The sequence below is a fragment of the Solea solea genome, chromosome 2, assembly GCF_958295425.1.
Source record: "Solea solea chromosome 2, fSolSol10.1, whole genome shotgun sequence".
NCBI classification, from domain to species: domain Eukaryota; kingdom Metazoa; phylum Chordata; class Actinopteri; order Pleuronectiformes; family Soleidae; genus Solea; species Solea solea.
The window spans coordinates 32,736,917-32,763,302 of record NC_081135.1 but is presented as its reverse complement, the minus strand read 5'-3'; the positions used below and the strand labels follow the sequence as shown (position 1 = coordinate 32,763,302).

The following is a 26,386-nucleotide window of genomic DNA, read 5'->3' as shown; positions in this document are numbered from 1 at the left end:
TTTAGGCACAAAAACACCTGGTTAGAGGCAGATGTTACACAGGTTTGCTGCGTTAAGCACGTTGGATGTCATCCTATCGAAGTAACATCGAGAGAAAACAAAACAAAAAAGCCAATATACCAGCTGTCAATGAAAACACACAGCAACAGGCATATTTATGGTCGTGAACTGTGAAAGTGTGCTTTGCTGAGACACCTCGCTCACTTTGTTTCACACCTTCGCCTCAAATCCCTGTCAACTCCATTACTATTATGATCAAAACAAACAGAATATGGAAGCAAATACATTATTTACAAAATGTGGCTTGGGTTGTGTGGGAATGTAATTTCTGTGAGACAGGGTTGGTATCATTGTAACTGTTTATATGTCAGCATATAGCTGTATGTGTGTGTGTGTGCCCTGTGTGTGCCCCCTTCCTCTCCCCTCTTGTTTTGGAGCTTTGTGTTATGGTATGGGGCACAATAAAATGGAAATGTGGAAGTCCCTGTTTCAACAATGAGCTCATCTGTGCCCTGGCACGTTGCCCCGGCCCCTCTCTCTCTCTCTCTAAATCTATCTCCCTGTCACCATTATTGTGATTTTGTTTTTCTTTCAACAACAGAAATAAATATATAGCGTTCCACAGGAATGTGTGGAGCAACAGCTCTGCTTGGATGTTTGTGTATTTTGGGAGCATAATCACGTTTGTGTTAACCTGTAGTGAGTTGCCAACAGGAAAAACAGGAGCTATGGCAATAATCTGTTGTAATCTGCAGGCTGTAAGAATCATTCAAACCCACACCTAAGTTTTATTGGCTTCCCACCTGATTTGGTAAAGGCTTGGTCAGCCACAAGGAAGATCAATACAAAGTGTTACGATAAGGTTTTCTGCAACCACTCACACACACAATAAGCAAATACCTTAGAACAAAGTGTCCATTGTCTGTCTCAAATCCAAACCACATTAATAAAAGCGTTTAGTTTTAAAAATGTGTGGCTACTTCACGATGTTGTCAGAGGAGATTTAAGCAGAGGTTTTGCTGCCCTCAGAAACCATACACATTCTTGCTGACTCACATGAACAAATGAGCTCCCTATTGTGGGAAAGAACTGTCACTTGATTTCTTGCTGACAGTCAGATGACCAGATTGATACCACTTTCATGTCTGTACTGTAAATATACCACAGGCTAGTTATTTAAGCTAAGCACAAAGACTGGAAACAGGATCAGTTCAATTGTTGTTCATTTAGTTGAATCTATCCAGAAACTGGTCCTTTAAATATGTAAAAATGTCACTGTATAGGATTTGGTGGTACCTTTGGTTGTGGTTTGGTTGCATATTGCAGCCAACTGAATATTGCCTCACTCTCCCTATCCACCTGTATATGAAAAACTATAAAAACAGTGTTTAATTTGACACATGTAATACAAACTTCTAATTCTGAGGAACAAAGTTATATCAGTCCTTTATTTTCTAGTCATAAGAGATGAATCAAAACATAAACATCACTTGCAGGTTGGACACACTGGAATTTTAAGGATGTCCACAAAGTTGCTCAAAAATGCTGAACTATTCCTTTAAAAAAAACATTTTTGGAACATGAAAGTCACTCTTCTCGTACAGCTCTATCTTTTCACCAGGTAGGAGCTCCTCGAGGATCCTCTCATGTCAACAGTCAAGACTAACACCTTTTCTTGAGGTTACTCGCTCAGCCAGCTTCAAAGGTGTCACAGCAGCATGGCAGTGCTGGACACACACACACACACACACACACTAAACAAATTTCCTTCCTCCCCTAACCCAAAACCACAGTGTTTCTCTGGCTCGCTCTGCTCTGGTGTCACTGGCTCTCCACAGACACACAAACATAAAAGTGTGACCTCCCGTTCCAAGCATTTGAACTCTGACTTTTCCCACTTTCACCCCTGGGATACAGAGTGGAGGGAGTGACCATCCTGTGACTCTTCCTGCGGTCCCTGTCTTTTCCTTCCCATCCCTCTATCTCTTCTCCTTGCCACCCTCACTCCCTATATCTTCCGCTGTCCTTCTGCTTCAGAAGGAAAGCTTCTTCTTCTTGTTCCTAGTGTAGTCACTTTCATTTGCCTTTTTTCCTCCCATTTTTTTCCATATGAACCATCAGAGACACTCACTCAAATCAAAGCACAAGAGCTTAAAGAGAATGATTTGAAAAGAAAAAGCTGGTGGATGGACATCTTTATGTCAGCTTAAATAAATGGATGCCCCCTGCAGGCCAAGAAATAGAAGTGCATGACCTAATTCTATCACAGCTGGTGTTGTGTGTGAATATACATATTTTTTTCAACTTCAGTCATAAGACAACATTTTTTTCTTTCTGCTGATGTCTTTTCATTGACGATTACAGTCACAGCTGCCAAAGAGAGTATAATCAAATCTGGTTTGGAAAAGAATTCAATGGAAGTCTGCCATGGGTGAAGATTCCTCAAGAGAGGAATCCTTCACGATACTCCATCATTTCAACAAACATGCCACTGCAAGTTGGATCAACTCAAAATGAGATTTGCATCCTGGGAAACTCAGGACGATACAAAAGTTCCAGTAGAGCAGAGTGAATGGGTGCGGCATCGCTGTAACCGTTACCGGCTGCTGGCGACCTACCTGAGAGAATGACTAGGTTTCCAAAAGGTTGTTTAACAGGTTTCTTAAATGAGTGTAATGTAACATACTTTATTGGAAGCCAGTGAAGTTGCTGTAGAATGGGGGTGATGCGGTGGAGGGAGGGGGTTTATGGAGCTTACGGAGTGACGTTTTGAAGATCGTTGAATAAATCGTTCTAGCAGGTGGAGAGGGAAGAAGGTGGGAGGCTGGAGTTGGTTTTATTGGAAAGGTAGAGCTGGGTGTCATCCGTGTAAGAGTTTATATTATATTTACCGAAAATATTGCCAAGGGGGAGGTACATGATGAAAAGGAGGGGCCCCAGGACAGAGCCCTGGGGCACACCTGTGATAGGGGTCACATCTCGTGCCTAATGTCCAAGTGAGCCCATGTGAGAACACAGCAGGAAATGCTGTTCTGCAGCCTTCGGCACACTCAAGCCAGGCGTAACCCCTCACCTGGAGAATCTCTTTCTATTGTGAATGTGTCTGACCCAGACAATCACAGAAACTCTGAGAATAACCAGACCTAGTTTTCCAGACTTTTTCTATAGTATATGCCTGAAAATATCTTAAAACACGCACAGTTCTCAGTCTATAGTTTCTTTATCTTTACTTCATTCCCCCATGCGATGCAGCTCTTGCCCTTGTCTCATCCATTTTATCTTGTGTTGTTCCAGGATGCATGTTTGTCTGAATGACTGCTTGTTAAGTGTAAAGGAATGCATGTGGAACACCCTGAGATAGTCTTTATGGGGACGTGAACAATGGTTTTGAAGTGATATGGAGACAGTATGTTCTACTGTAAAAGAGGAAACACTAACTTGGGGTGTAGTGTCTGCAGTTTTAATTACACTTACACAAAATCACACAAAAACAATATGTGTGCTTACATGTTGTGGTATAGTCAACTATAGAACTGAATGATTTATTTATTTTTGGCACAGGAAATCATCCAGTGTAACACCCTGTTGTAAATTGAGGAGCGATTCTGGCATTTATTTGGAGTCATATGTCTGTCTAAATGTTTAAAACACAGATTTGGTTGCATCCACCGTACAGTAATCTCTTTGAGACGTTGCAGCACAGGTCTCAAAGGTCAGTCATGAAAGCATACTGAAGTCTGGATGTTTCCTCAGCTCACTGATAAAGCATACTTTTAAAATGGAATGCTTATTATATCAAATAAAGCCATGGCTTGGGACCCAAAATGGGCTCCATTTTGAGAACCACTGGAGATCCATAGCAGGTTCAAGTGCCCCATGTCACAGGCACGTTTTTATTTCAAATTATTTGTGCAATATGTATTTCTTTGATGAGAATTTGGTCATCCGCCTGCTTCCTCACACGTCTTGTTTGGTTCTGTGATATATCTATAAGACAAACAACGAACAGGTTCCCTGATTAGTGTTTGAGTTGGACCCCCGATGCTTGTGATTAACACCAAACAGTCGCACTCTGCTGGTCATATAGCTGTGATGCGACGATGGATGCCCGGCAGTGTTTGATTTGTGTAACCTGCTCAGCCTGGATGTCTGGTTGCACAGTGGGAAAGAGGGAAGCAATGGTACCCTTTTGTCGCTAAATCAAAGGCCCCCACTGAGGGGGAAATAGCATGCTGCGGCCAAAACAGATGGCGGTGGATCTTTAAATGACCCTTTTTCACAGAGCAGCGTGTGTTAGACACGCGCTCGCTCTAAGGCTGTCTTATACTTTATAGTGGAGCGGTGTGCGCGGTGTTGGGCGGTGGGTAGTTTCTGTGATGCTATCAATTCTGAATCTAATGGCCCCAATTTTTTGAAGTGTTAAGATTTCGCACACATACCGTCCACACTGTGTGTTTGCTTGTTTGCTCCTGTGAGTGCACGACGTTTCACGTGTGCAACAGCATCAATTTTCCAACCAATAGGCCAATCCTTCCCTGCCAAAGGAGTGGAGTTGCACTTTGTTGATTGTAAAATCAATATGAGGGCTCTTCTGGTCATCCAGGCTGATCCCTCCCTGAGTGAACGACAGCCATGTCCCTCCCAGCAAAATGATTTCATTTAACTGTTATTTCATTTCACCACTTGAGCCTCTCTCCACTCACTCAGTCACTCCCAGGACAAAAAAAAAAAAAAATCTATTAAATGGAGTATTTTTTTTCTTTTTCTTATTTGGATATCCATTGGTATGACCTGTGCATCATCTGCATGTGAATTCCTCCGAAAAAGAAGCTTAACAACAAGTTCCAACACGCTGTCTGAAGTAGTGAGGAGCCTTTGTAGAATAGGTGTCAGATTCCAGTGCTTAGTAAGAACGCTGCCATATCTGTCATGCTCAGTCTGTGTTGGTTAGGGAGCGTGCACATGGGGAATGAGGCGCTGATGTTGTGGTGTCTTTAAACAGATAGTGTCCAAAACAGAGAAGAACTGCACATTTATGTTAAGTTTTCCTGTAGTATTAAAAGGAAAACCAAGTATTCATGAACTCCCATCTCAGATTATTCTTGGGTTTGGTTACACTACAGGTGATGCTGTTTCTACGTGCCATTATAGGAGGGATATTTTGACAGCTTAATCCCTTATCTAACAAGTTGTTTGCACTTGTTTAGTGTTGACAGACAGTAGTTCTGAAGAATTGCTTTTACAGTAAATCATCTTAATTTCATGTACTGCATTTGTTACATTGCTGGTTGTTGCTGCCAGGGGACGCTGTGGTATCATGAGAGAGGATGAATAAAGAAATATAAAAGGGAGAGCGAGACACGTGCTGTTGTAGTCAGCTGTGCTTGGATCTTACTACTGGCCAAGAGAGTAACATGGTGAAAACAAGATGGGGGGACCAATGCAAACATCAATGTTTTTAGCAATTTTAAACCAAAAACTTGTTTATTTCATTTTGTACATTGCGGTAGTTTTTCCTCCTTTACACTGTTTTACAATTGTTTATACAGCAATGTCACAAATTATAGGCAATTCCCTATTTAAACCACAATTGTACGCATTTTGTTCCTTTTTTAAAATAAACAACGCTGCTTTCACCGCTTTGTTGCATAATTGAGAAGTGAAGAATCTGGAGGACCTGAAGTCTCCTCCTATAATGAGGTCTGCACTTGGGATGCTTAGGCTTGCATCACTCCCAAATGGTCACATTGTTGGCAGCCGTTTCATGTCGAAATTGAATCTAAAAAGACAAATTAAAAGTTGCCTCCGTCGGAACATATGGTCCCCTTTAACACTGGTACAGAACAGTATGTTCCTTATTACCAACCACCTCTTGCAAGCTGCTATTGGAGCACACTTTGTGCTCAGTCACCCTGCACTTCACTCTGTTTAAACATCATCTAGCTCATCCAACTGACAGATGGCAGGAAAAAAATCACATCACATGCTGTCTGCTTGTGACTAAAGTCATGTTTTCCTTCTGAAAACAAGGTATAATTTAGTTTTTTTTTAGCTGGTCTGAGACATGATACTGTATATATCTACGAGGTGGAAGCTCATAGGGGATCAGGGAATCCTTTCCGTTTAGCATGAGACGTTGCATTATTTTCTTTGTGTCTCTCTCTTTTTGTGGTTAAAATGTGAGATGTTTTATTGTCTTTTGCCATTTTGGACAACATTCACCACACATTCTTTCCCCTACGATGAGAGCAGCTACTCACAGACATTCACAGAGACTTCTTCCCGGTCCTCCTTGGCCTTGGGCCCACTGGATTTGAGCTGAAACCAGCAGGGGAGGACAGGAAACTGACAGGATTACACCGACTGGGTCAGCTGTGCAGACACACAAATGTGAATACAAATAGGGGTGTGCCCAAGGCTTGAACTGCGTGGGACTCTGACTATGTAGGTTTCAAATACAGGATTGTGTTTGGGGGGGGAGATAAAAAGGGAAAGTATGGACTGTGGGAGTAGAGCTTTGCACTTTGAACAACCTCACATACTCTTCCTAATGGGTTTAATGAGGTCACATAGGAGGCCGATGAGGGAGGGGGGGAAAATAGAGGCTCTCCGCTATTTCAGGTATTTTTGTCACACAAAGTATAATGAACATAAATACCTGTATGTCTGTAAAATCAGCCTTCATTTCCTTGTGCTTTAGTAATTTCAAAAAACAAACTTTTCAGACAAATACATAACAAACAACAAGTGTGTTTACAGACAGGCTGGGGAAACCAGAATGACCCATGGATGACTCTGAGCACTGTCTCACCTGGGAACTTAATATACACTATGAACTATAGTTGTTTCCTCCCCATTGAGCCATTTTTGAGTCATGTGGTGTCTCTAATAATAAAGTGACTTTGATGTTTTAAAACCATGACCTCGTGGTGGCTCCTGTGTACTTTTAGTCAATTGGATTTGTTCTGTGTTGTTGTTTAGCAAAAACAGCCTCCAAATTAAAGGCATCCATTCATATTTTATTCCTGGTCTGTATTTAAAAATGCAAATTCCTAAAGGAAAAAACAAAATGGTTAATTCCTGTAAAAATACACTTGCTTACCTTGGAGTTCTTGAGCCGAGTTATAAATAAAAAAAGCTTTAAGATTTTGTTGTGTAATATAATAACTCAACAAAAATGTATACTTGGAATTATACTAACACAACAAACAGTACTTCTTCCATGGTGTCAGGTAACGTGATGTTCCCGGTGACCTGAACTTTGTGAGTTGCTGCATGTGAATGTGGACACACCTACTGCACAGCTGTGGACCATCATGTCATTGGAGCCTCATTTGAGCACTGTGTCTCTTTATGAGGGTCGTGTCTTGAGAACAGTCTCTAACAAAGTGAAACACTGGCTTTTGTTTTAGGAGGTGATGGAGATGAGATCATTATTTATAATCTTGACTTAGGTGAAGGGGGGGGAGACTTCATTTATAGATTCCAATAAACAAGAAGTGTATGCGTCCTGAGCCAAAACAAGAGACAGAATTCACACCACTGGAAGCTTCGAGCTGAGAAGATTACTTTTGTTCTGCCCCTACCATGCCTGTGATTGATTAGGTTTAAAGGGGAAGACGGTGCGGGTAAGAATTCCAGGGGAAGCCAAATAAAGGCAATATTAGAGTTAGGTTTCATCCTCCTCCTTGAGTCTGTTGTGGTTCCATCTGGGCTGGAGTAAATAACCTACAGCGTCATGCAATAAGTAATCTGTTGTTACCATAGTCAGTCACAAGATGGCTTCAAAATCTTGAGGAAAGTCTCCATATTATATTGTATATTCACTTGAATACGTCATTACAGTTGATGTAATGGTCCGAATACTATCGCCCATATAGTGCATATTTTTTTTTATCATGAATGGTAACATTCCATGAAGGTAGAAACAGCATATTTAAAATATAATTAGTTCAATCCATCTGCTTCTGTGCAGAAAATGACTCCTGTGAGTGTTATTACATTATAGAATTAGATTTTTTTTTTTACGCCTCATTCCAGTTTTACTGTTGTAGATGATCAAGGTGACACCAGAGTTAATTACTTCATATACTATGTACAAGCTCTATAGAACACGCTCCATCCTACCTTTTTTTTTATGCATCTATGTATCTCAAGCTGTCTTTAGACATGAATAGATAAGTCTCAGATATTGTCCAGGGAGTCGTTTGTGGACATCCATCCTTACATGAGACCCCTTCTCTATTCCAGGAAAATGTCCAGGTTTTATTGCATGTTTGCTATGAATCTGATACTAAGGAAACAGACAGAGAGAGAGACAGAGAGACAGAGCGAGAGAGAGAGAGCCAGGCATGACGGCATGTTACATTTCGTGATATAAATTATTTATTTACATTTACAGAAAAATGACCCCATCAAGACAACGTAGTAATAACTATTGGAAATAGAACCCAAGATACAGTAGCTGACGTCATCGTCACAACCGAACAGAGAGCTCTATAATAACATTGTGCCCTCTGTCAAAGGTCTCCTATAACACAAGGTGCAAGGCATCACGTGTAGCCCCGAAAACATCCCCACCCCTCTACCTACACCACCACCCACCCCCCCCACCCCAGACCATACAACACACACACACACACTCACTCACACACCTCATTTAAAGCCCCTTACCCTGCTTTGCACTACCCTGATTTTGCTTTAACCCCTCATCTACAAACGACAGATACTGGCTAGCTCGTCTCTACCAAAGCTCACACTTCTAACTCTCACTCACACACACTCAGACTCACACACACTCAGACTCACACACACACATTCAATATCCTCAGTGTCCCCAAACACCTCATGGTTCATTTTTTTCAGGAAAACCCTGGAAGTGGGTGGAAGCGACAAGGTGCGAGGAGACACGATTCGGTAACTGGCGACTGATTAAAACATGACTCCAAGGGTGGGGGTCGCCGGTGACCAGTGCTGCAGCTCTGTCCTTGCCATGTCCCCGTCCTCTGCGGGCATTCCTAGAGTTCGTACTGGGCGAGAGGGCGAGGAGTGAGGGGAAGCAGTTCCTAATTTTCAGGGTTGGCCTACAAGGGGGGGAACATCAAACGCCTTAGCACTCCGTCAAAAAACGGAGGAGGACCGTGTGCCCGGGCTCAGATAAGTCGAGTGGAGGCGCGCATGGTGTTCTCTGAACTGAAGTGGACATTGTTCTGCTTCTGCCGGTTGATCCTGTTGGTCCGTGGACACTTCCTGTACAATGAGAAGAAGAGGGTTGAGGAAAGGAAGCATGGCTCGGGTTAGCAGTGATACAGCAGGAATCTGCAGCTATGGAAGTACAGAACAATACATTTTATACATGTGATAATGATTTTTGGAATTCTGCAAAAAATAAAGATCACCGAAAACAACCTCGTGGCAGAGGTAATAAAAAGTTCTTGCACTACCATGGAGTTCTCAAATTTGTTAAATTCATATTACTGTAATTAATTCTGTCATTTTTTCTTGCTCGATTTGTGGCAACAAGACGAGTCGAGCTTGATATGAGAATAGAGAATAGACTGCGGGCGTTTGCCTCGACTTCCATGGGATATTTACACCGATCGCAACGGAGTGGCGTTTTTTCTGTCGCCCAATCGGCACAGTACGAAATAATTAAATGTTTGGAGTGGGGTTATTTCGGTATAATTCCTAATGGAAACGCCAGCAAATATGTAACGAACCAAACCATTCCACGGTTTAAGATGCGACAGAAAGCCTTGTTGATGCACCAATGATTCTCCACATATCTCAATTATTGAGCTCTTAAAGTATCACCATTATGGCCATTGGCCTAAATACACTTAGACATGCACACAGGTGGTTAGGCCTAACAGTAGGATTAGGATTGGGATTATAAAATTAGAGATAAAATGATGCTCATATTATTTTTTTCATATGCCACTCCTCACTCACATGTCCTCATACATAAAGCAACTATTTTTGATGTTTTGAAGTACCACTAGTCCTGCAGTTTGAGAACCAAGGTAATAGTATGTGATTAATGTTATACTTTCATTCTTTTCTATCTTCCTTGGTGTTCACTTTGTATCTGTGAACACATTTTCATTTGGAAAATAGCAGACAGAGTTTAAACACCGTGTCCGCGCTGAGTTGTAGTCTTCCAACACTATTGATTTCAGACCACCTTTAAATAATTTGAAAGATTTTACTACACAAAGGTTTTAGAGTGAGATGACCAGTTTGATGTTGGAAGCCAGTTTAACACAAGAGCTGGGCACGACTAGAGACGAGTCTGCTTCCTGTCACACACAGGAAGTACAGGACAGAGGTGGCCTTTTTCTGCTCTCGTCTCTTTGTGTGTTAAGCGATGATTAACGATGATTTACTAAAACTGAACATTCACAGAACTCACGAGACAAAAGCTCTGTCGGTTGAACAGAGACGGGACAGTGAGGTGAGCCGTTCACCGAGCGACTGAATGTCTGTCTAAGTAGTTTCATTCATCCCTTTACTCATTTATTCATTCATTCACTGTAGTCTCAATGGTAACAAGTGAGAGCCATGTGTTGCATTGTGGTCTATAATAAGGCTGAGCATTTTTTTATTATTTATATTTTATCTTTTGCATTTAAATGAATACAGCCGAAGCAGCAGGACACATTAATGCGGCTGTGGCATTATTCACCGCTGTAATTTTCTCTCTCATCTCATTCTGTACCTTTACTTCTGCGCGCTCGTTCATTTTGTCCCTCCTCAACCTCCCCCCTCCCCCCTCCTTTGCTCAGAGGAGCAGTATTTTTTCTTGCCCAAACTCTTTTAAAATCTTTTATTGAATGTAATAAATTGCTTAGGTCAGCCTGGAGGGAAAAAGGCTGCAGGGGTGTAATTGTGTGTGTGTACATGTATTTATATCTTTGTGAGGGCGTTTTTTTTTTTTTTTCTTAAATGTCTCTAAGGACATTTTGACCCTGTGTGGACATTTTGTGTGGGCTTTTTCAAGGTTAAGACCTGGTTTTAGTGTTAGAGTTAAATTTGGGTTTAGGTGACGGTTAGCCCTGTGTGTGTGTGTGTGTGTGTGCATCTTTTTGAGGACAATTTGACTGGTCCTCAGAATTTAAAGGGCAACCTGGCGACCCACGACCCGCCTGACACCCCGTACCAGGGAGCTGTAGCATTGTTCTCTTCTTCTATGGTAGGAATGCGTCCTATTCCCTGTGTGCGTCCAGACTTGTACCGCCACCTGATGGTAAAGTGGGATACTACAGGACCCTGACACGGGAGTAAACCAGGGTCTGCGATATGTGACACACAATGCGGCGTGCATGTGTGGGGAAGTAAACCAGGGTCTTAAATGCAGTATGTCTATCTATGAGTCTCCTCGCTAAGAATGCTGTACAACAATGTGTGCGTATGTGTGCGTGTGTGTGTGTGTGTGTGTGTGGACATGACTCACCTGGTAATGCAGAGCACCACCACACAGATGATGACCACCTGGAGAGCTCCAATGATAGAGGCAATGAGGACGTAGTGCAGTTTGCCGGAGCCTGGCACCACATAGAGGACGTTGTACTCTTTAATGTCACACTGAGGTCCCTGAAAACCTGAGTGACAGCTGAGATCACACACACACACAAGTGAGAGGGAGAGAGAAAAGACGAAACAGGTGATTTCTTTGCACCAAGAGACTGGTTAATTGTTCTTGCCTTTCTAATGGAAACGTCAGCTCCTGTTTGATAAAGACACTGTGTGTGGAACAATGCCTTTGTGTGACAACACCATGACTGTGCTCTTTCTCATGACTGATGGGGCTCGCAGTGAGGAAGAAGTGGCCAGGAGAGAGAGAGCGAGAGAGAGTGAGCATGCTCCAATGATAACCACACCTCATCCTAGGCTCATGAAAGAAGCGCCAGAGACATGCTGCATTGTTATTGGTCAGCTTTGGTTGTTGCCATTTTGCCACGGCCCACTGGTGGACATTGAACGTATTGCATGAGGACCTCAGACAGGGCCCAAAAAACAAACACATAACACACACAGTCTTTGTTCTGAGAGGGACAAATGACATTAAAAGATATTAAAATATGTCTCATTTTGTTTTAATATTATATGTCAACACAACATAGGGTTTCTCAGGTACGTCCAAATCAGTAATCACAATTATTTTGCACAGAATTTGTGATTATTTGTGATAAAGTCATTGGTATAAGGGAGAAAAATATTTCACTTTACACCACTGTACTGATGTGCACATGTAGAATGAGCCTTGAAGGCTTGGCAGCATTTTTAACCTCTCAAGTTTTGGAACCATGAAGCGACTCCGTGTCTCTGTCACTCTTTTCCTGGCCTGTGTGCAAGAAAAGAATAACTTACCCTCTGAGTGTCATGAGTAAGCTGGAGCCAATCCCAGCTGACACTCCCACACAGTCCCACACAGTGCCAACATTAAAAGACCAACTATTTAGACTCACCTACAGATAAGAGTCTAAAATTAATCTAACCTCAAACTGCATGTCTTTCAGCTGAGGAAGCAAGCAAGCTGGAATATCTTACAACACAGACATTAAGAGAGCATGCAAAGAAGGGGTCGCGTCAAACTGGGATTCAAACCAGGAACCTTCTTGTTGTGGGACAACAGTGCTGACCACTGCACTGTCATGCTGTGCCTTAATCATTCCAGTTAAACGCTGTCCTGATAAACTGTATGTGTATTATTATTCTGTTTTGTTATTTCTAATAAAAGACCGTATTTTTCATTTCCAATGCTCATCACAAAGTCACCTCACTTTGAGCTGCAGTGACAGACGTGTCAGACGGACACGAATGAAAAGAAAGTATTTTATGTCGTTAGTGTTGAGAACTCTTCTCTCCACGTTGAAAGCTGTGTTTAAAAAAAACAACAACAGTCTGCAACATGGAAGCAGAGAAGACTATATCACTCATCGTCCATGTCAGGATTGTGCAGGAATGATGAGCGGTCGAGAGCTGCTGGCAGGGTTTTTGATCTCGCCCCTCTTAACAGTGGCTTGGCCGCTGCAGCACAGGGTTTCCATGGTGATCTATCCAGGTCAAAAGCGAGCTAGACCTGAGTTAACATGAGATCATGGTCTGGCAACAAAAAAAAAAGAACAATGTATCAAAGTGTGAAGCATCTCTGCACAGTAATCACCTTCACAACAGACTCATTTGGTTCTCATTTAACAATGCCTTTCTAATAATAATAATAATAATAATAATAATAATAATAATGATAATAATATAAAAGATGTACTTTAATACTTTATGTATTATATGCATTAAGGGAGGAGGGAGGTCGCCTCCAAATATCCTTTATTTTATGTTACATTATTCTATATTATATTAAGTTACACTGGCTGTTATTAATATCAAGCATTTGTATCTGGCGTTTTCACATTTAACCAGTATATTATGGACACACACACACACACACAAACAATCTTAACCATACACAAATAAGTGCCTAACCCTAAAACCAGGTCTTAACCCCCCCAAAAAAAGCCCGTTATAGATGTGAGGACCAGCCAAAATGTCCTCACTTTGCCAAAAATCTGTATGGTTTAGACGATTTTAGGTCCTCGCAAAGCCCCAAATACAAGAACACACAAACAGGGAGGGAGAGAGATGATCTTTCTCCTTAGAGACAAGCTAAAATGGTCCTCCCTTTTAATCTCTCTCTCTCTCTTTTATACCTGCATTTCCTGTCTCTGGGGAGGTTGTTACCAACCACCACCTGCATATCCTTGTTCGGTACCAACACACACACACACACTCAGTCTCATTCTCTACCCCTTTGACCTGACAGTGTGTGAGATGAATGGCTGAACCTTGTGTTTTGGGAAAGGGGTGCACACTTTGTTTTCCACACACACACACACACACACACATGCATGTATGCACTGCCCCAGCAGAGAGACCATTGTGTCTGGATTATGGCCTCTGATTAAAAACACCAGCAGGGGGCAGCAAAGCCCTTTGATGCTCCGTCTGTGCAGAGCAATTTTCTGGATGCAAGATGACTGCCTGGCTGTGTGAGCTGGGACAAGCCAGGTTAGAGAGGAAGGAGAAAGCAGAGGGAGGGAGGGAGGGAGGGAGGAAGGGAGGGAGATACCAGGACCCTGTGACTGCTACACTATCATGCTGTAAAAGACAGCAGAGCAGAGAGCACACATGCACACTGACCCTGTGTAAATGTAAATGCACATCTAAGCCCTCTGTCAAGGTGCGTCGTGTTTGCTTAAGTGAATGTTATCTACCGTGTGGTAAAACTGTTGATTTTCTTTATGAACTTTGGTGTGGGAGAGTGAATGGTTCAGAAAATAACACAGATTTCATTTGTTATTTCACTTGATCTCTTAAACACTATAAAGTTGGCGTTGAAGATTTGGATTGCAAAGTATCACATTGATATTTTGTGTTTACAGCCAAGCACCATATCATGTGCAACTTGTGAAACCAAATCCCGACGCCTGCGGAAGAAAAACGACCGACATCTACATCAAGTGGACAGAAACCTGACATGGGTTTCCCTGAAAGGCAGCAGAATACATGACTGATGAAGAGCTCTGCCATCTAACTCAAGCAGGATCATTAAATCTGCGGGGGTTCAAAGACAGAACGAGTCTTGTGAGTCCTCTGGCTCAATGCACGGTTTGTTTATACCCATACTTCAGTCAGCTGCACTGCACTGTAAAAACACTGGAGCTGAAATAAATATAGTTTCATCGATTATCAAATTAGACTTCACTGCCTATAATATAAATATATATATATATATATATATATATATATATAAATATATATGTATATATATATATATATATATATATAAATATATATACATATAAATATATATACATATATAAATATATATGTATATATATATATATATATATATAAAACATACTGTAAGCATAGCCTCATAGATTGGTATCTATTTAAAAACTATGATGATGCTCAAATTATGTCAAATTTAGGAAATGATGACCTGGGCATTTCTGCTCAGTCTTTAAATATTATGATGATAAAGGTTCATTAATGTTAAGAATTGGGTGTTCCTGTAGCCTAGTGGTTAGGGGACATAACAACATGCTTTCTCTCAGGAAGGTTTGCTGTCTGACATTTCACCCTCTGCATTCCCTCATGTCCTGTCACCTGCCCAAAAAAATACATATCCTTATCCATCACTCATCCTCACAAACTGTGTAGTACAGTCATCGTGTGTGTGTGTGTGTGTATATACCTGCAGGAGGGCTTGGCCAGTATACTCGGGAACTGACACTCTCCATGGACGCAGTAGTTTTTGTAGTCATCTGGACAGGGGATGTAGAGCCCGCGGGCCAGGCCATTCCTCGGGTCCTCATTGTTCTCTGTTACACATGCAGAGATGCACACGTTCATAAATACTGAATGCACATATGCTTTAGACCTCTTGTGCATATAGTATGTGCGTAGAGATGCATTATTAAACTTCTATACTGTAATGTTTCGACCAGGCTCGGTGAAGGTTAGAGACGGATCATGATCTGGTGTAGTATGAGAAAATATCCCAGCGACTTTAGACCCATGTTTTTATTCACATTTAACCAAAACCATCTTTCCTTGACCTTATCCAAAGCGATTTTCTATTTATATATATATACATATATATATATATATACATATATATATATATATATACATATATATATATATATATATATATATATATATATATATATATATATATATATATATATATACACATATATATGTACTGGCACTGTGACTTGACTTGCGATATAGCCTTTTAGGTAACTTAAAAACAAAAAAAGATGGAACATTAACACGTGAGATACAATCAAACATTTTCACTACTATGCTTGAGATTAAAATCAAGAGGATTGAGATTAGAAGAGATAAACATTACCGGTAAAAGTGCAAATGTGATTAAATAGTCAGTGCGGCTGGGTGCATTAACAGAGGGGATTTGTACACAGTCAAAAACACGGCGTTAGTTTGTAGCTCTGATTCTCATTAGATCAAGGCAGCTGTAGGTTGCATTGATCTTGTTAGGCAGCCTACAGCCTTATTGGATGAAGGCAACCTAAAAAATGAAGCTCTTATTTTTTAGTTCAAAGTAGACAGAGGGAGAAGCAAGACAGTAAAACTACAATCACTCTTTAATGCAAGGATGAAAACACCACTTTATCCTCCACATGAGGGTCGCGGGGAGGCGCTGGTGCCAATCCCAGCCGACGAAAGGGGGCGAAAGGGCGGGGTGCACCCTGGACAGGTCGCCAGTCCATCACAGGGCCACATATACAGACAAATTTAGAGGGTCCAATTTGCCTAATCCCCAAATCTGCATTTTTTAGGACTGTGGGAGGACACCAGAGAACCCTGAGGAAACCCGCGCACACACAGGGAGAACATGCAAACGCTTTGCCGACATACTTTTTATCACCTCAAGGCACCAATTACATTTCATACAAATATTCTTAATAATAATACTTCATATACTAACTGCTTTTGCAGATACCTGGACGGAAATGTCACACGTGATGCGCACTAACCTGTGAGGTCAGTCCGTGCAAAGTGTCCATCGCCACCTTTGTTGCCGGTGATGATGTCACCTGGAAAGGACAGAGAAGAAACTGATCCCAGGTCTGTATAAGCAAACTCCTCTGACTCCTGCAGCAAGCCTCCATTAGCAGCTGCCAGGGTATAGGCAGAGACAGTTGAATGCAAATCACTGTGGCAACAAAAGGGTCCACGAGGTGTGCGCACCTGTCTCTGTAATGCATATAAATGTGAGCCACTTTCTTCAAAAGTCAGAGACAATACCCTCTAATGAATTATGCCGAGCAACGTGCGGGAAGCAGCAGAGCAGAGCTGAGCAGAAAGGGAATCAGCGGCTCTAATGTATTTTTGCTCACCTTTTTGAGTTTGCATTGAATTCCCCTTTTCAGAGCAGCTATACAAAGCTCCCATCCAATCATAATCATTTTATTGCAATTGATTTTCTTTTTTTTTCCAGTGGTCAGTGAATTTATTTGCTCAAAGTGAGTGTGCGAAAGTATTTCCTAGATTTATGATGCACGGAGTCATGTCGTAGAAGGTGCCTGGAACTGCAGTCATTTTTTTCCACCCTCCCTTTTCTTTTTCCTCTTTTATTGGCTTGTAAAAACACTAGAGGCAGAATAAACCAAATAATAAACAAATGAGCAGAAAATGGGAATCACACGTGTGACATTTTGAAGAATTAAACGCTTAATGAGTGTTGAAAGCGAAAGTAAACCTCTTATTAATTTGACTAGTTCCACACTACGGGGACACGGAGAAAAGATTTCAGCACATCCGAACACAAACTATAGTAGAAGGCTAAACTACTACACCAGGAAAAGAAAAGTGAAATGTGAAATTGTTTCCTCAGTGACACATGGGGGAAACATTATAAACCAGCAATCTTAAATGTCAAGGTGTCATTTTGAATTGTGGCTAACATGGCGTTTCTGAATTCTGCCGTTTCACAGCACACTTTGCTCCTCTCGCTCTCTCACTTTCACAGAACGAGTGGAAACGCGATCAAATCGATGACAATGGTCTGACCTGGGTGTAGGTGTGTAACATGGGAGAATACAGATTTCTATTTGTGTTTCCCAGAGCTGGTTAGCCCTGATTGCTTTTCTCCCCGTTACTTTTCAAAACTTTTCAACTTGGTTCTCACATCTCGATCAATTGCCACTCGAACACTGTACGTACTACGTGCAGAATAACCAAAGTTTTGCCAGATCTTAAAGCAAGAGTCACCGGAATGCAACGGTACCATTTGACGTTGGTGCATCAACGTTTGAAATAAAAAATATTAAGCATATTGAAAAGAAGAATGCCTCTGTGCCTTTGTCTTCTCCCACATGGATTAGCTGTGTTATTCAGTTTAAAGGATTTAACCGCACAGATTAATAAATAACTTTATCCCTGGAACCATTTCAGACAGTCACTGCATTCAAATAATTGATGGCACACTAGAAAGAGGGGATTACCATTCTGCAAAAAAATAATCAATACATGGAGGAGTAAAGGCCGTTTGTGGTTTTCGGGGATTATCTTTGCACACTATTCCCGAATATGGCAGAGTGAAAGTATATCTGTACTGATGAAATGTGGTTGGAAAAGCACACTGTCTGCATTTAGCTCTGCAAGCTGCCTCATTTGCCTCATTCACCCTCATGGCCTCACTTCAACTTGAAGTGAACACCTGCTTAGGCAGACAGAGCGCGCGGCAGTCTGTGTGTGTGTCTGTGTGTGTGTGTGAAGGTGTTTGTGTGTCTGACCTTGGCAGTGGCCCAGGTACTTGACCTCGATGCGCTCCTGTTTCTGACAGGACGCCTCCTTCACCTGGCAGGGGTTGTCATAGGAACGGCCGTCCGAGGCACACACCGGGTTGAAACTGATGTGGGAACAGTCGATGTTACACACGCACCTGAGGAAAAGTAAAAAAAAAAAAATTGTATTAGTGCACGAAGCTCCCTGGAATTTTATTTATTATCTACGTCAGGATGTGAAATAAATGAGATCTGAAATATGAATGGAAATGAGCGCGTCTTTATTCCGGGGAGACTTATGTGTGTGTCTGACTGCGAGAGACACAAAACCAAATTCATTCAGGGATTAAAAATGAGATAGAGAGAAAAAACAAAAAAAAAACCCGGTACAGCTTGTGCTCAGTGAGGATGCTGGACTGTGCATAGTAATGCTGTTCAAACTGGGTTTTGGCACATTCAATTTGACACAATGGAATATGGATTAAACATTGGGCAGCACAGAGAGCTTTGGTGACAAAAGATGTACCCTTACAAAGACAGGAAGCAATTAATTCTGCTCTAGTGGGAGAATTCTCCTCCTTCCCTGCACCTCTCTCATGTGGTGTGCCCCAAGGGACGATCCTGGGACCACTGCTATTTCCACTATGTATGCTCCCTTTTGGCTCTGATATCATTTTAAGTTCCACTAAGCAAATAGCAGCCAGTGGGCCTTGTTAATGAGGCGGGCCATGTGTTTTCTATTACTCTCACTATATCATACAAGTCAAAACTTGCCTTTACAGGATGACATTTCACACAGTAAATCTGTTGCTTATCCATATTTCTACTTTTATTTCACACTCAGGACCCATGTTCTGTTTTTGTTAACGTCTGCTGCTCATTGTTTTATTTTGTTTTGTAGAACACTTAACGCTTTGAAAAGTGCCGTATAAGCGATTACATTTTTTAAAATTATTATTGTGAGGACATTGTGTAAAGAAAACCAAACAACACTTTTCAAACATGAGCCTCATTAAATAAGGCTGACTGTGCTCTAAATGGAAAAAATAATAACTTGTAAACCGATGCTATTGCAGCACAGACAAAGAAGCAATGCCAAATGTGTTTTATTTTTGTTAGTTTTTTGGTATTACACCAAGTAATACATCCTTCAGCAAAACACAGCTGAGAAATTCCAAAAGAAAAACTTTGGAGCAGTGTGTGTGTGTGGCCTGTATTGAATTTAAATGGAAATTTTCTTTTATTTCACGAGTACCGATTAGCCTTGAATTAATGTATTCGCTCGTATTGATTAAGTACAATTTGCAAAAAGCGTTCCTGAAGAACTGAGTCGAAGTCTAATTACAAGCGCGTTGTGTTCTCGTGTTGCCTTTAAGACGAGTCATGTTGTCTTCTCCGCAAATTAAATCAGTGACTTCCCTCCGCACGGCTGATATTTCTGCCGTGTTTCCGTGGCAGCCGGCAATGCGTCCGTTTCTCACCGGGTCGGGAGCTTACTCGGTGCTTTTTAGCCCTCGCAAATGAACCAGGCACATCACACAAATGAGTGCGTGTGTGTGTGTGTTTAGGGCATACATGTAGTGTGACCCCTTGAGTGTGCGGCAGGCCTGATCAGCAGAAATTACGAGTAGCAGCGAACACTCGATTCTGTAATTATAAATCTGTCATTATTCTCCAGGTCTTTTCATTCTCCCCTGGTGCCAAGATCTCAGTAAAGCACCGGCATTCAGCGGTCTTGCAGCTGCATTTGCATATACACCCACGTGGGCATCCAACGCATTAAACATGGGCCCACACACACTCACACACACACGCACACGCACGCACACTTTTCTGCAATCAGCCATGGTGGCTCGTACTGCTGACACTAATGTTGATTGAAACGCTGCGCACCAAAGCGTGGCAGTGCTCAGCTACTGTTGTAATGAAGGATCAGCAATGTAAGAATGATGTGAAGAAAGGCTTCGTTATGCATCTGAGGGGACACAGCTGTATGAGAGCGCGCAATATCCACAAACCCACAAGACATTTAAAGGGAGGCGGCGACATAGACTATGACTGTGAGGCTTCTTCAAAAAGCCTGTGACAGCGTCTTTGAGTAAAAGCAGAGGTAGGCAAATCTGACAATTCAACAAAGTTACATATACAGTCTATCAGTGGTGTAAACTCTCATAAAGCAGAGAGGGAAAAGAAATATCAGCGGGAACAACAGCAGCAGCAGATAAATCCATAATCAAATTAAGGTTAGGCAGTAATTAAATAGCAATAATGATTGCAATATAATTTTCTTCAACAGGAGTTTAATTAAAGTTAAAGTATTTAATTAAAGTTATAACATCAATGTTGTATGCAAATGTTCATGCCTTGCATAAACACACTTCAGCAATGTGAGAACCAAAAAATTGCTTGGTTTCATCAAATTTCTTCCAGGAGGCGAAAATCAATCTTTAATTATGTGACATTCACCGTGATGACCGTGGTTATCTTCTGTCTTTCTGTTACTATGGAATTCACCTTCTATCACTCACTGTCAAGTGCCCACAGAACGGCAGATTCAGGCTCACAGACGCAGTCTTTGACAGCGACGTTTGGCACAATTATCAATCTCACCAAATCAAAAATATCAAATAAATACAAAAAGAAACAATAAAGAGTGGTGAAGAACAAACGGGAACGCGGGGAGTGGACGTAACCAGGCACAGGTGAGGGGGAATCAGGGAAGTGGGAGACGGAGGCTGAGGGAGCAGGAAGGGAAAGGGAAGAAAAACTACAGGGATTAAAACTAAGACATGATGGTACAAGACACTCTTAGACCAAAAGGAAACAGAAATCCAACAACAAGGTTCCTGAAGTCAAGTTTCAAAGAGGAAAAACCAAAAAAAAGGCTCACAATAAGAGACTGTGGAATAATGGAAAGAGTGGCATATTTGGATAACCATTAAAACCACATGTAATAATCTAATCTAATCTACTCTAATCTATTCTTAAAAAACACAACATATTGCACTGAATGTCCACCATATCTGTCAAAGTATAAAAAAGGATAACTTCATTGTTTCGTCAGCAGGTGATATCTGCAGTATTAATTGGAAATAAATAATCAGCCATAAAAGAGTCCATATTCTATCTATTATTATTAATAACAGAGACACTATCTGACGGAGGAGTTGTTAAATAAAAAAAAAAACAAAAAAGGAAAAAAAAAAAACTGTGAACAACACATTATTTCTCCTTAGCTTCCATTTTGGGGTGTCAAAACTAACACCACAGAAAATCTAACACAAATCCTGCGTGACATTTAGCAGGAACTGAGGAGGCGTCCACAAAAATCCCATCCTCAACTCCACCAAAATCATGCTGCTAATGTATGTGCGTGCCAGTCAGTGTTGTTGACCTAGCTGTGCTTTCACATATGCCAAGAAAAAACAAACCCAAAAAACCCAAACTAATCAGCATACTCTACCGTGAACAACACACGTTACATTGAAAAGACACGATATTATCATAAAAATGCTCTCGTGGCAATACACAGCGCTTCTGTTTGATTTAGGATGATGACCTCCAGGTAAACAGTAGCCAGCTATTATTTTGAGAGAAAACAGCAAGAGCCTTTTATCACTGCCCGGTAAATAGAACCTTCTTGTTTGTTCCTTCATTTCTTATCTCATATACACATTAGGTGGGTTTTGATGCATATTTCTGATTTGTGCATAAAACCAGACGCATGATCGGCATCTTTAAGTGAATAAAAGACAATGTCTAGAAATGTGGCTGGACTGGAAAAATAGTGGAGGGATGTGTGTGGACTAAAAGAGGAAATTACAACATTCATCCACTTCATTGCTACAATAATAAACAGAGGCAGCACAGTCCAGATGGAAGTTGCCACTTGTTATCTGTCTGTATGACGTAGGTCATGGACGTCAAACGTACGGCCCGCAGGCCAGAATCGGCCCACGAGAGGGTCCAACCCGGCCCGCAGGATGAATTTGTGAAAATTGCACATGATTACAATCAAATTCTAACGTAAAATAACACTATTTTTAGCTCCAGTTACCTGTGGCTAAATCTTCTCTCTCATTATCTTGTATTCAAGCTTTCCCATCAGAAGTTTTGCCTCTGACAGGTTCACAACAATCCAATCAGAGAGCTTGTCGGTTGATGACTTCAAATTCAATATATCCCAAATAAGCAAACCAGCGTGTTGATTATACCCAGTTATTTCCCAGTATTCTTCACTCAGCTCATCATCGTCACACTCCTCTACCCGTTTCTTCCACTTTTCTTCCTCTGGTCCTCACAATTTATTTGCTTAACCGCGCCATGCTTAATGTGAAGAGGTGAATAGTGAGGGTGTGTCAAATTCACTCCCGGATTATTCACAATTTCACGGCGTTTATTCACATGGCCGCTGCCGACGCGCGAGGGCCTTCAGAATGGATGAGCGCACGCTTATTTCCACTCTATTGAGACAGACGCAGGTATCCCACAAGCACGATTTTCAACGCTCCCATCAGTCAGAATCTGAAAACCATCTGCATAGCAACACACCACTGGAGGCGAGGGAGAAATAAAGCGGGTCAGGTCTTTGAAAATTATATAACCCAGACTATAATTTTGCTACAGCCTGCCTCGGGCCAAGATTAGTCTTACAATTTAAAGTGTCGGCGTTATCATAAAAAGTATCTAAATGAGAACAGATTTAACATGAAAGGAGGCAGTGAGAAGATCTGTGGAGGGCTAAGACGGAGAGCGCAATCATGGGAGTTTAAAGGGGAAATGTGCACACATCTGTGCACATGTGAACGCACACACACAGATGCAGACACTGTCACACACGGACACACACACACTGCCATCTCAAGAGGCTGCTGTTAGTCTGAGGCTGATGTCTGGTCGCCATACATTTTTAATGAGGCCTCTCACTTTCTCCATAATAGGCACTATACCACTAGACTGCAGTGCGTCAACACATCCTAATGCTACTCGTGCACACACACACACACACACACGCGTGCACATGTGAACACGCGTGCGCGAGGCGGCGATCACTTTCCTTTTCATCTTGTTTTGTGCTGTTTTCTCTCTCAACACCAAGTGATTACTTCACACTCTCTGCTGAGAAGTACAAAGGGGCAGACAAGTGTTAAATGAAAGTTGGTGCCAAGTGTGAATGTACATACTGTACGTGTGTGTGTGTGTGTGTGTGTGTGTGTGTGTGACGTGTGCGTGAGGATACAGTCTGAGCAGGAAGTGCCTTATTGATTAGCTCCCTGTGATTTGCCTCCCATCAAGCCCTCCCCCCAGACTGTCTGCTGGCTCTCAACTGAAAAGGCCACTTTACACACATGTAAACACACGCAAACACACACACACACACACACATGCAGCAGCTGACACCACTGCCTCGTGTTGTGCATTTTTCCTTAGTAGCAAACCTGCGAATGAGGGAAAAACAGACAGCTATTTATATAAAAAGCAACATTTAAGAAGAAATAAATGTAAAGAAGAGAAGAAAAGCTGCACAGTAAAAAAATATATTATAATATAGCATAGATGAACTATAGATGCCATCATTACATGGAGAGGTTTGCTATTGTTTCTTCTTCCACATTCGCAGTGAAGACACATCATAGACCTTAACCATCACAAACTCAATGCCTAACCCTAACACCAAGTCTTAACTCCCAAAAAGTTATTTTAAGGGGTGACAGAATGTGATAACCAGCCAAAATGTCCTCACTTTCCCAAAATATCTTAACTTCCGAATATGTTTTGTTATATTTATACGCCTTTTTTCGGTCCTCACAAAGATACCCATACAAGAACACACACACGCAAACTTGTTTTTATACCTTAGTGAGGACACACCATTAACCTGACCTTAACCATCTCAACTAAGTGGCTAACCCTAACCCTTTACCCTAACCCTAAAACCAGTTAAGTATTATTCATGCATAGATAATTGAATTTGCACATTTTGCTCACTGACTACTGTGTTAAGCAGTAATCCAGTGGATATTGTGAGTACGTGTGTGTACGTGTATTTATATCTTTGTGAGGTCCACAACTTTAAAGTGATTTTTCGGGGTTAAGACCTGGTTTTAGGGTTCGGCCTTTAGTTGTGATGGTTAAAGTGAGCGTAAGGAGCTAGGGAATACATCATGTCTATGAGTGTCTTCACTACGAATGCTGCGCAAACATGTGTGTGTGTGTGTGTATTGATCTACAGCTTCCCACATCTCCTGCTGCCCTGTGACTTGCCCCCAGCCAAGCCTCTCTCTGGTATTCCCTTCTGCTGTCCACAGACTGGGCCACAATAAAAGACATAAGCACTCGTTTGTCAGTAGGTCTACACCCAGCGTTTACACAGCAAGTGTCCCTGCAGCCGCTCTCTATGATTAGCTCACTGTCTGCTCCTCCTCTACCTTAATTCTATCAACACTAGTGGGTGTTATTGATGGGTTTGAAAGCATGCTCTTTTTTTTGGGGGGGTAATTACACTTTTACACCACAAATGGGTGTAAATGGTGTTCTCGTGACACTCTATTGATCCTTAAGGGGCAAATTGGTCTTTTTTGTGTCTGCAGCCTGAAAACAGAGCGCTGCGGAATGGCGGTGCGAGGACTGCAAGGCTCTGAACTACGACAGGTAACCGTATAGCTCCGCTAACAAACACACTGCATTTCACGTCAATATGCATCTTAATGTTTCCTTTTCTATTTCCCTCACAGGAATCCAGACACAGAATCCAGAGAATGTTATTACGTCAAGTTGTATCACAATAATTCAATAAACAGAACAAAATATCTCCACATGGGGACAACGAAGAGCCTTTTCTCTATGTTTACAGTTTGCGAAAAGCAATATGCATTAATTCAATGTGAGAGCCGAGAGAACCAAGTTTGCAACCTCTCAACTGCAACGGCATTTTCATATATTTTTCAGTCGCTTGGTGCTGTGCTCACTGAGAGCTGTAGCCACTGTTGTAACTGAGCCATGTACAACTTTTCCAACAGGGATGGCAGTGTGAAGGGCATCTTCCTGTGCCTGATCCAGACACAGACACACACTGCTGCGATTGTCAACTATGTCAAAAACAAGCACCGGGGAAATGTGTCACAGTGGAACGTGCTGCAACTAACAATAGTGTCACAAACAACAGGAAGAACACATCACAACACGTTTGTCTTTTCCGCGACGTCTTCCCAAATGTTGACCCCGGCTGACCACACGTAGTATTTTATCTTTATAAGCACAACACGCTGGAATAATTCTGTCATTGCCTAAAAGAAGTCTCGCAGGCACCATCTTGTTTCTTTTAAAAACCAGAAGAGGCTGTGTTGTGTCATGAGTTATAAAATGAGTTTTTCCTCCTTCTGTTTACCCTGAATGAGCGAAGAATTTTGGACGAGAGGGTGAAGAGGTGAAGGTGGATGCTGAGAGTGTGAGGACTGGCAGGTCACCGGTGCATGACATCTGCTATCAACGAGCCACGCCCGACAGCATATGCTGCGTTATCAACTCATCTCACTCTGCATGAGATCATTATTTGTTAAATGAAGCGTGCTTGCATTGAAGAACTAGTCATTCAGACCGAAAAGACTTCAATCTACACAATCTAACGACTATCAACGACCACTACATTGTAGGTGAATGCAGCATTGGCAGGATACCACAACAATGACATAGTAACAGCTGAAGTGGATGGCAAACAACCACCACAGCCTCACATGACCTCATCTTATATTCAAACTTATACAAACACTAGCAGATTCACTAGTGGCTCTTTCACGTCCCCATGACATCGACATCATAAGTTTGTAATATCACTTATATGCCCATATACAAACTCATAATATCAACAGAGTAGTATTTCAAACATTCCTATTGGTTTTATACTCTATGCCAGGGATGTCAAACGTATGGCACGTGGGTCATAACCGGCCATAATTTGGGTTTTTGAGGTTTGTTGATAGTTTGTTCTGGAAAAAAGATTCTTCATTAAATCTAAAATTTCTTTATACGTTATTATGCTATTATTTTACTAGTCCGGCCCACTTGAG

At 41.7% G+C, this 26,386-nt stretch overlaps 1 protein-coding gene across 1 annotated transcript in view; it reads right to left on the bottom strand.

Annotated features, from left to right (window-relative positions):
* Positions 1-8,619: 8,619 nt before the first annotated feature.
* tmeff2a (transmembrane protein with EGF-like and two follistatin-like domains 2a) overlaps positions 8,620-26,386 on the bottom strand; it is a 106,062-nt gene continuing 88,295 nt past the window's right edge. Inside the window, exons 6-10 of the mRNA XM_058622700.1 lie at positions 18,330-18,478; positions 16,569-16,628; positions 15,257-15,383; positions 11,453-11,611; positions 8,620-9,249 (exon numbers count right to left, since the gene is read on the bottom strand). Coding sequence (XP_058478683.1) covers positions 9,153-9,249; positions 11,453-11,611; positions 15,257-15,383; positions 16,569-16,628; positions 18,330-18,478 — 592 coding nt within the window. The 3' untranslated portion in view covers positions 8,620-9,152. The remainder of the gene's footprint in view (positions 9,250-11,452; positions 11,612-15,256; positions 15,384-16,568; positions 16,629-18,329; positions 18,479-26,386) is intronic.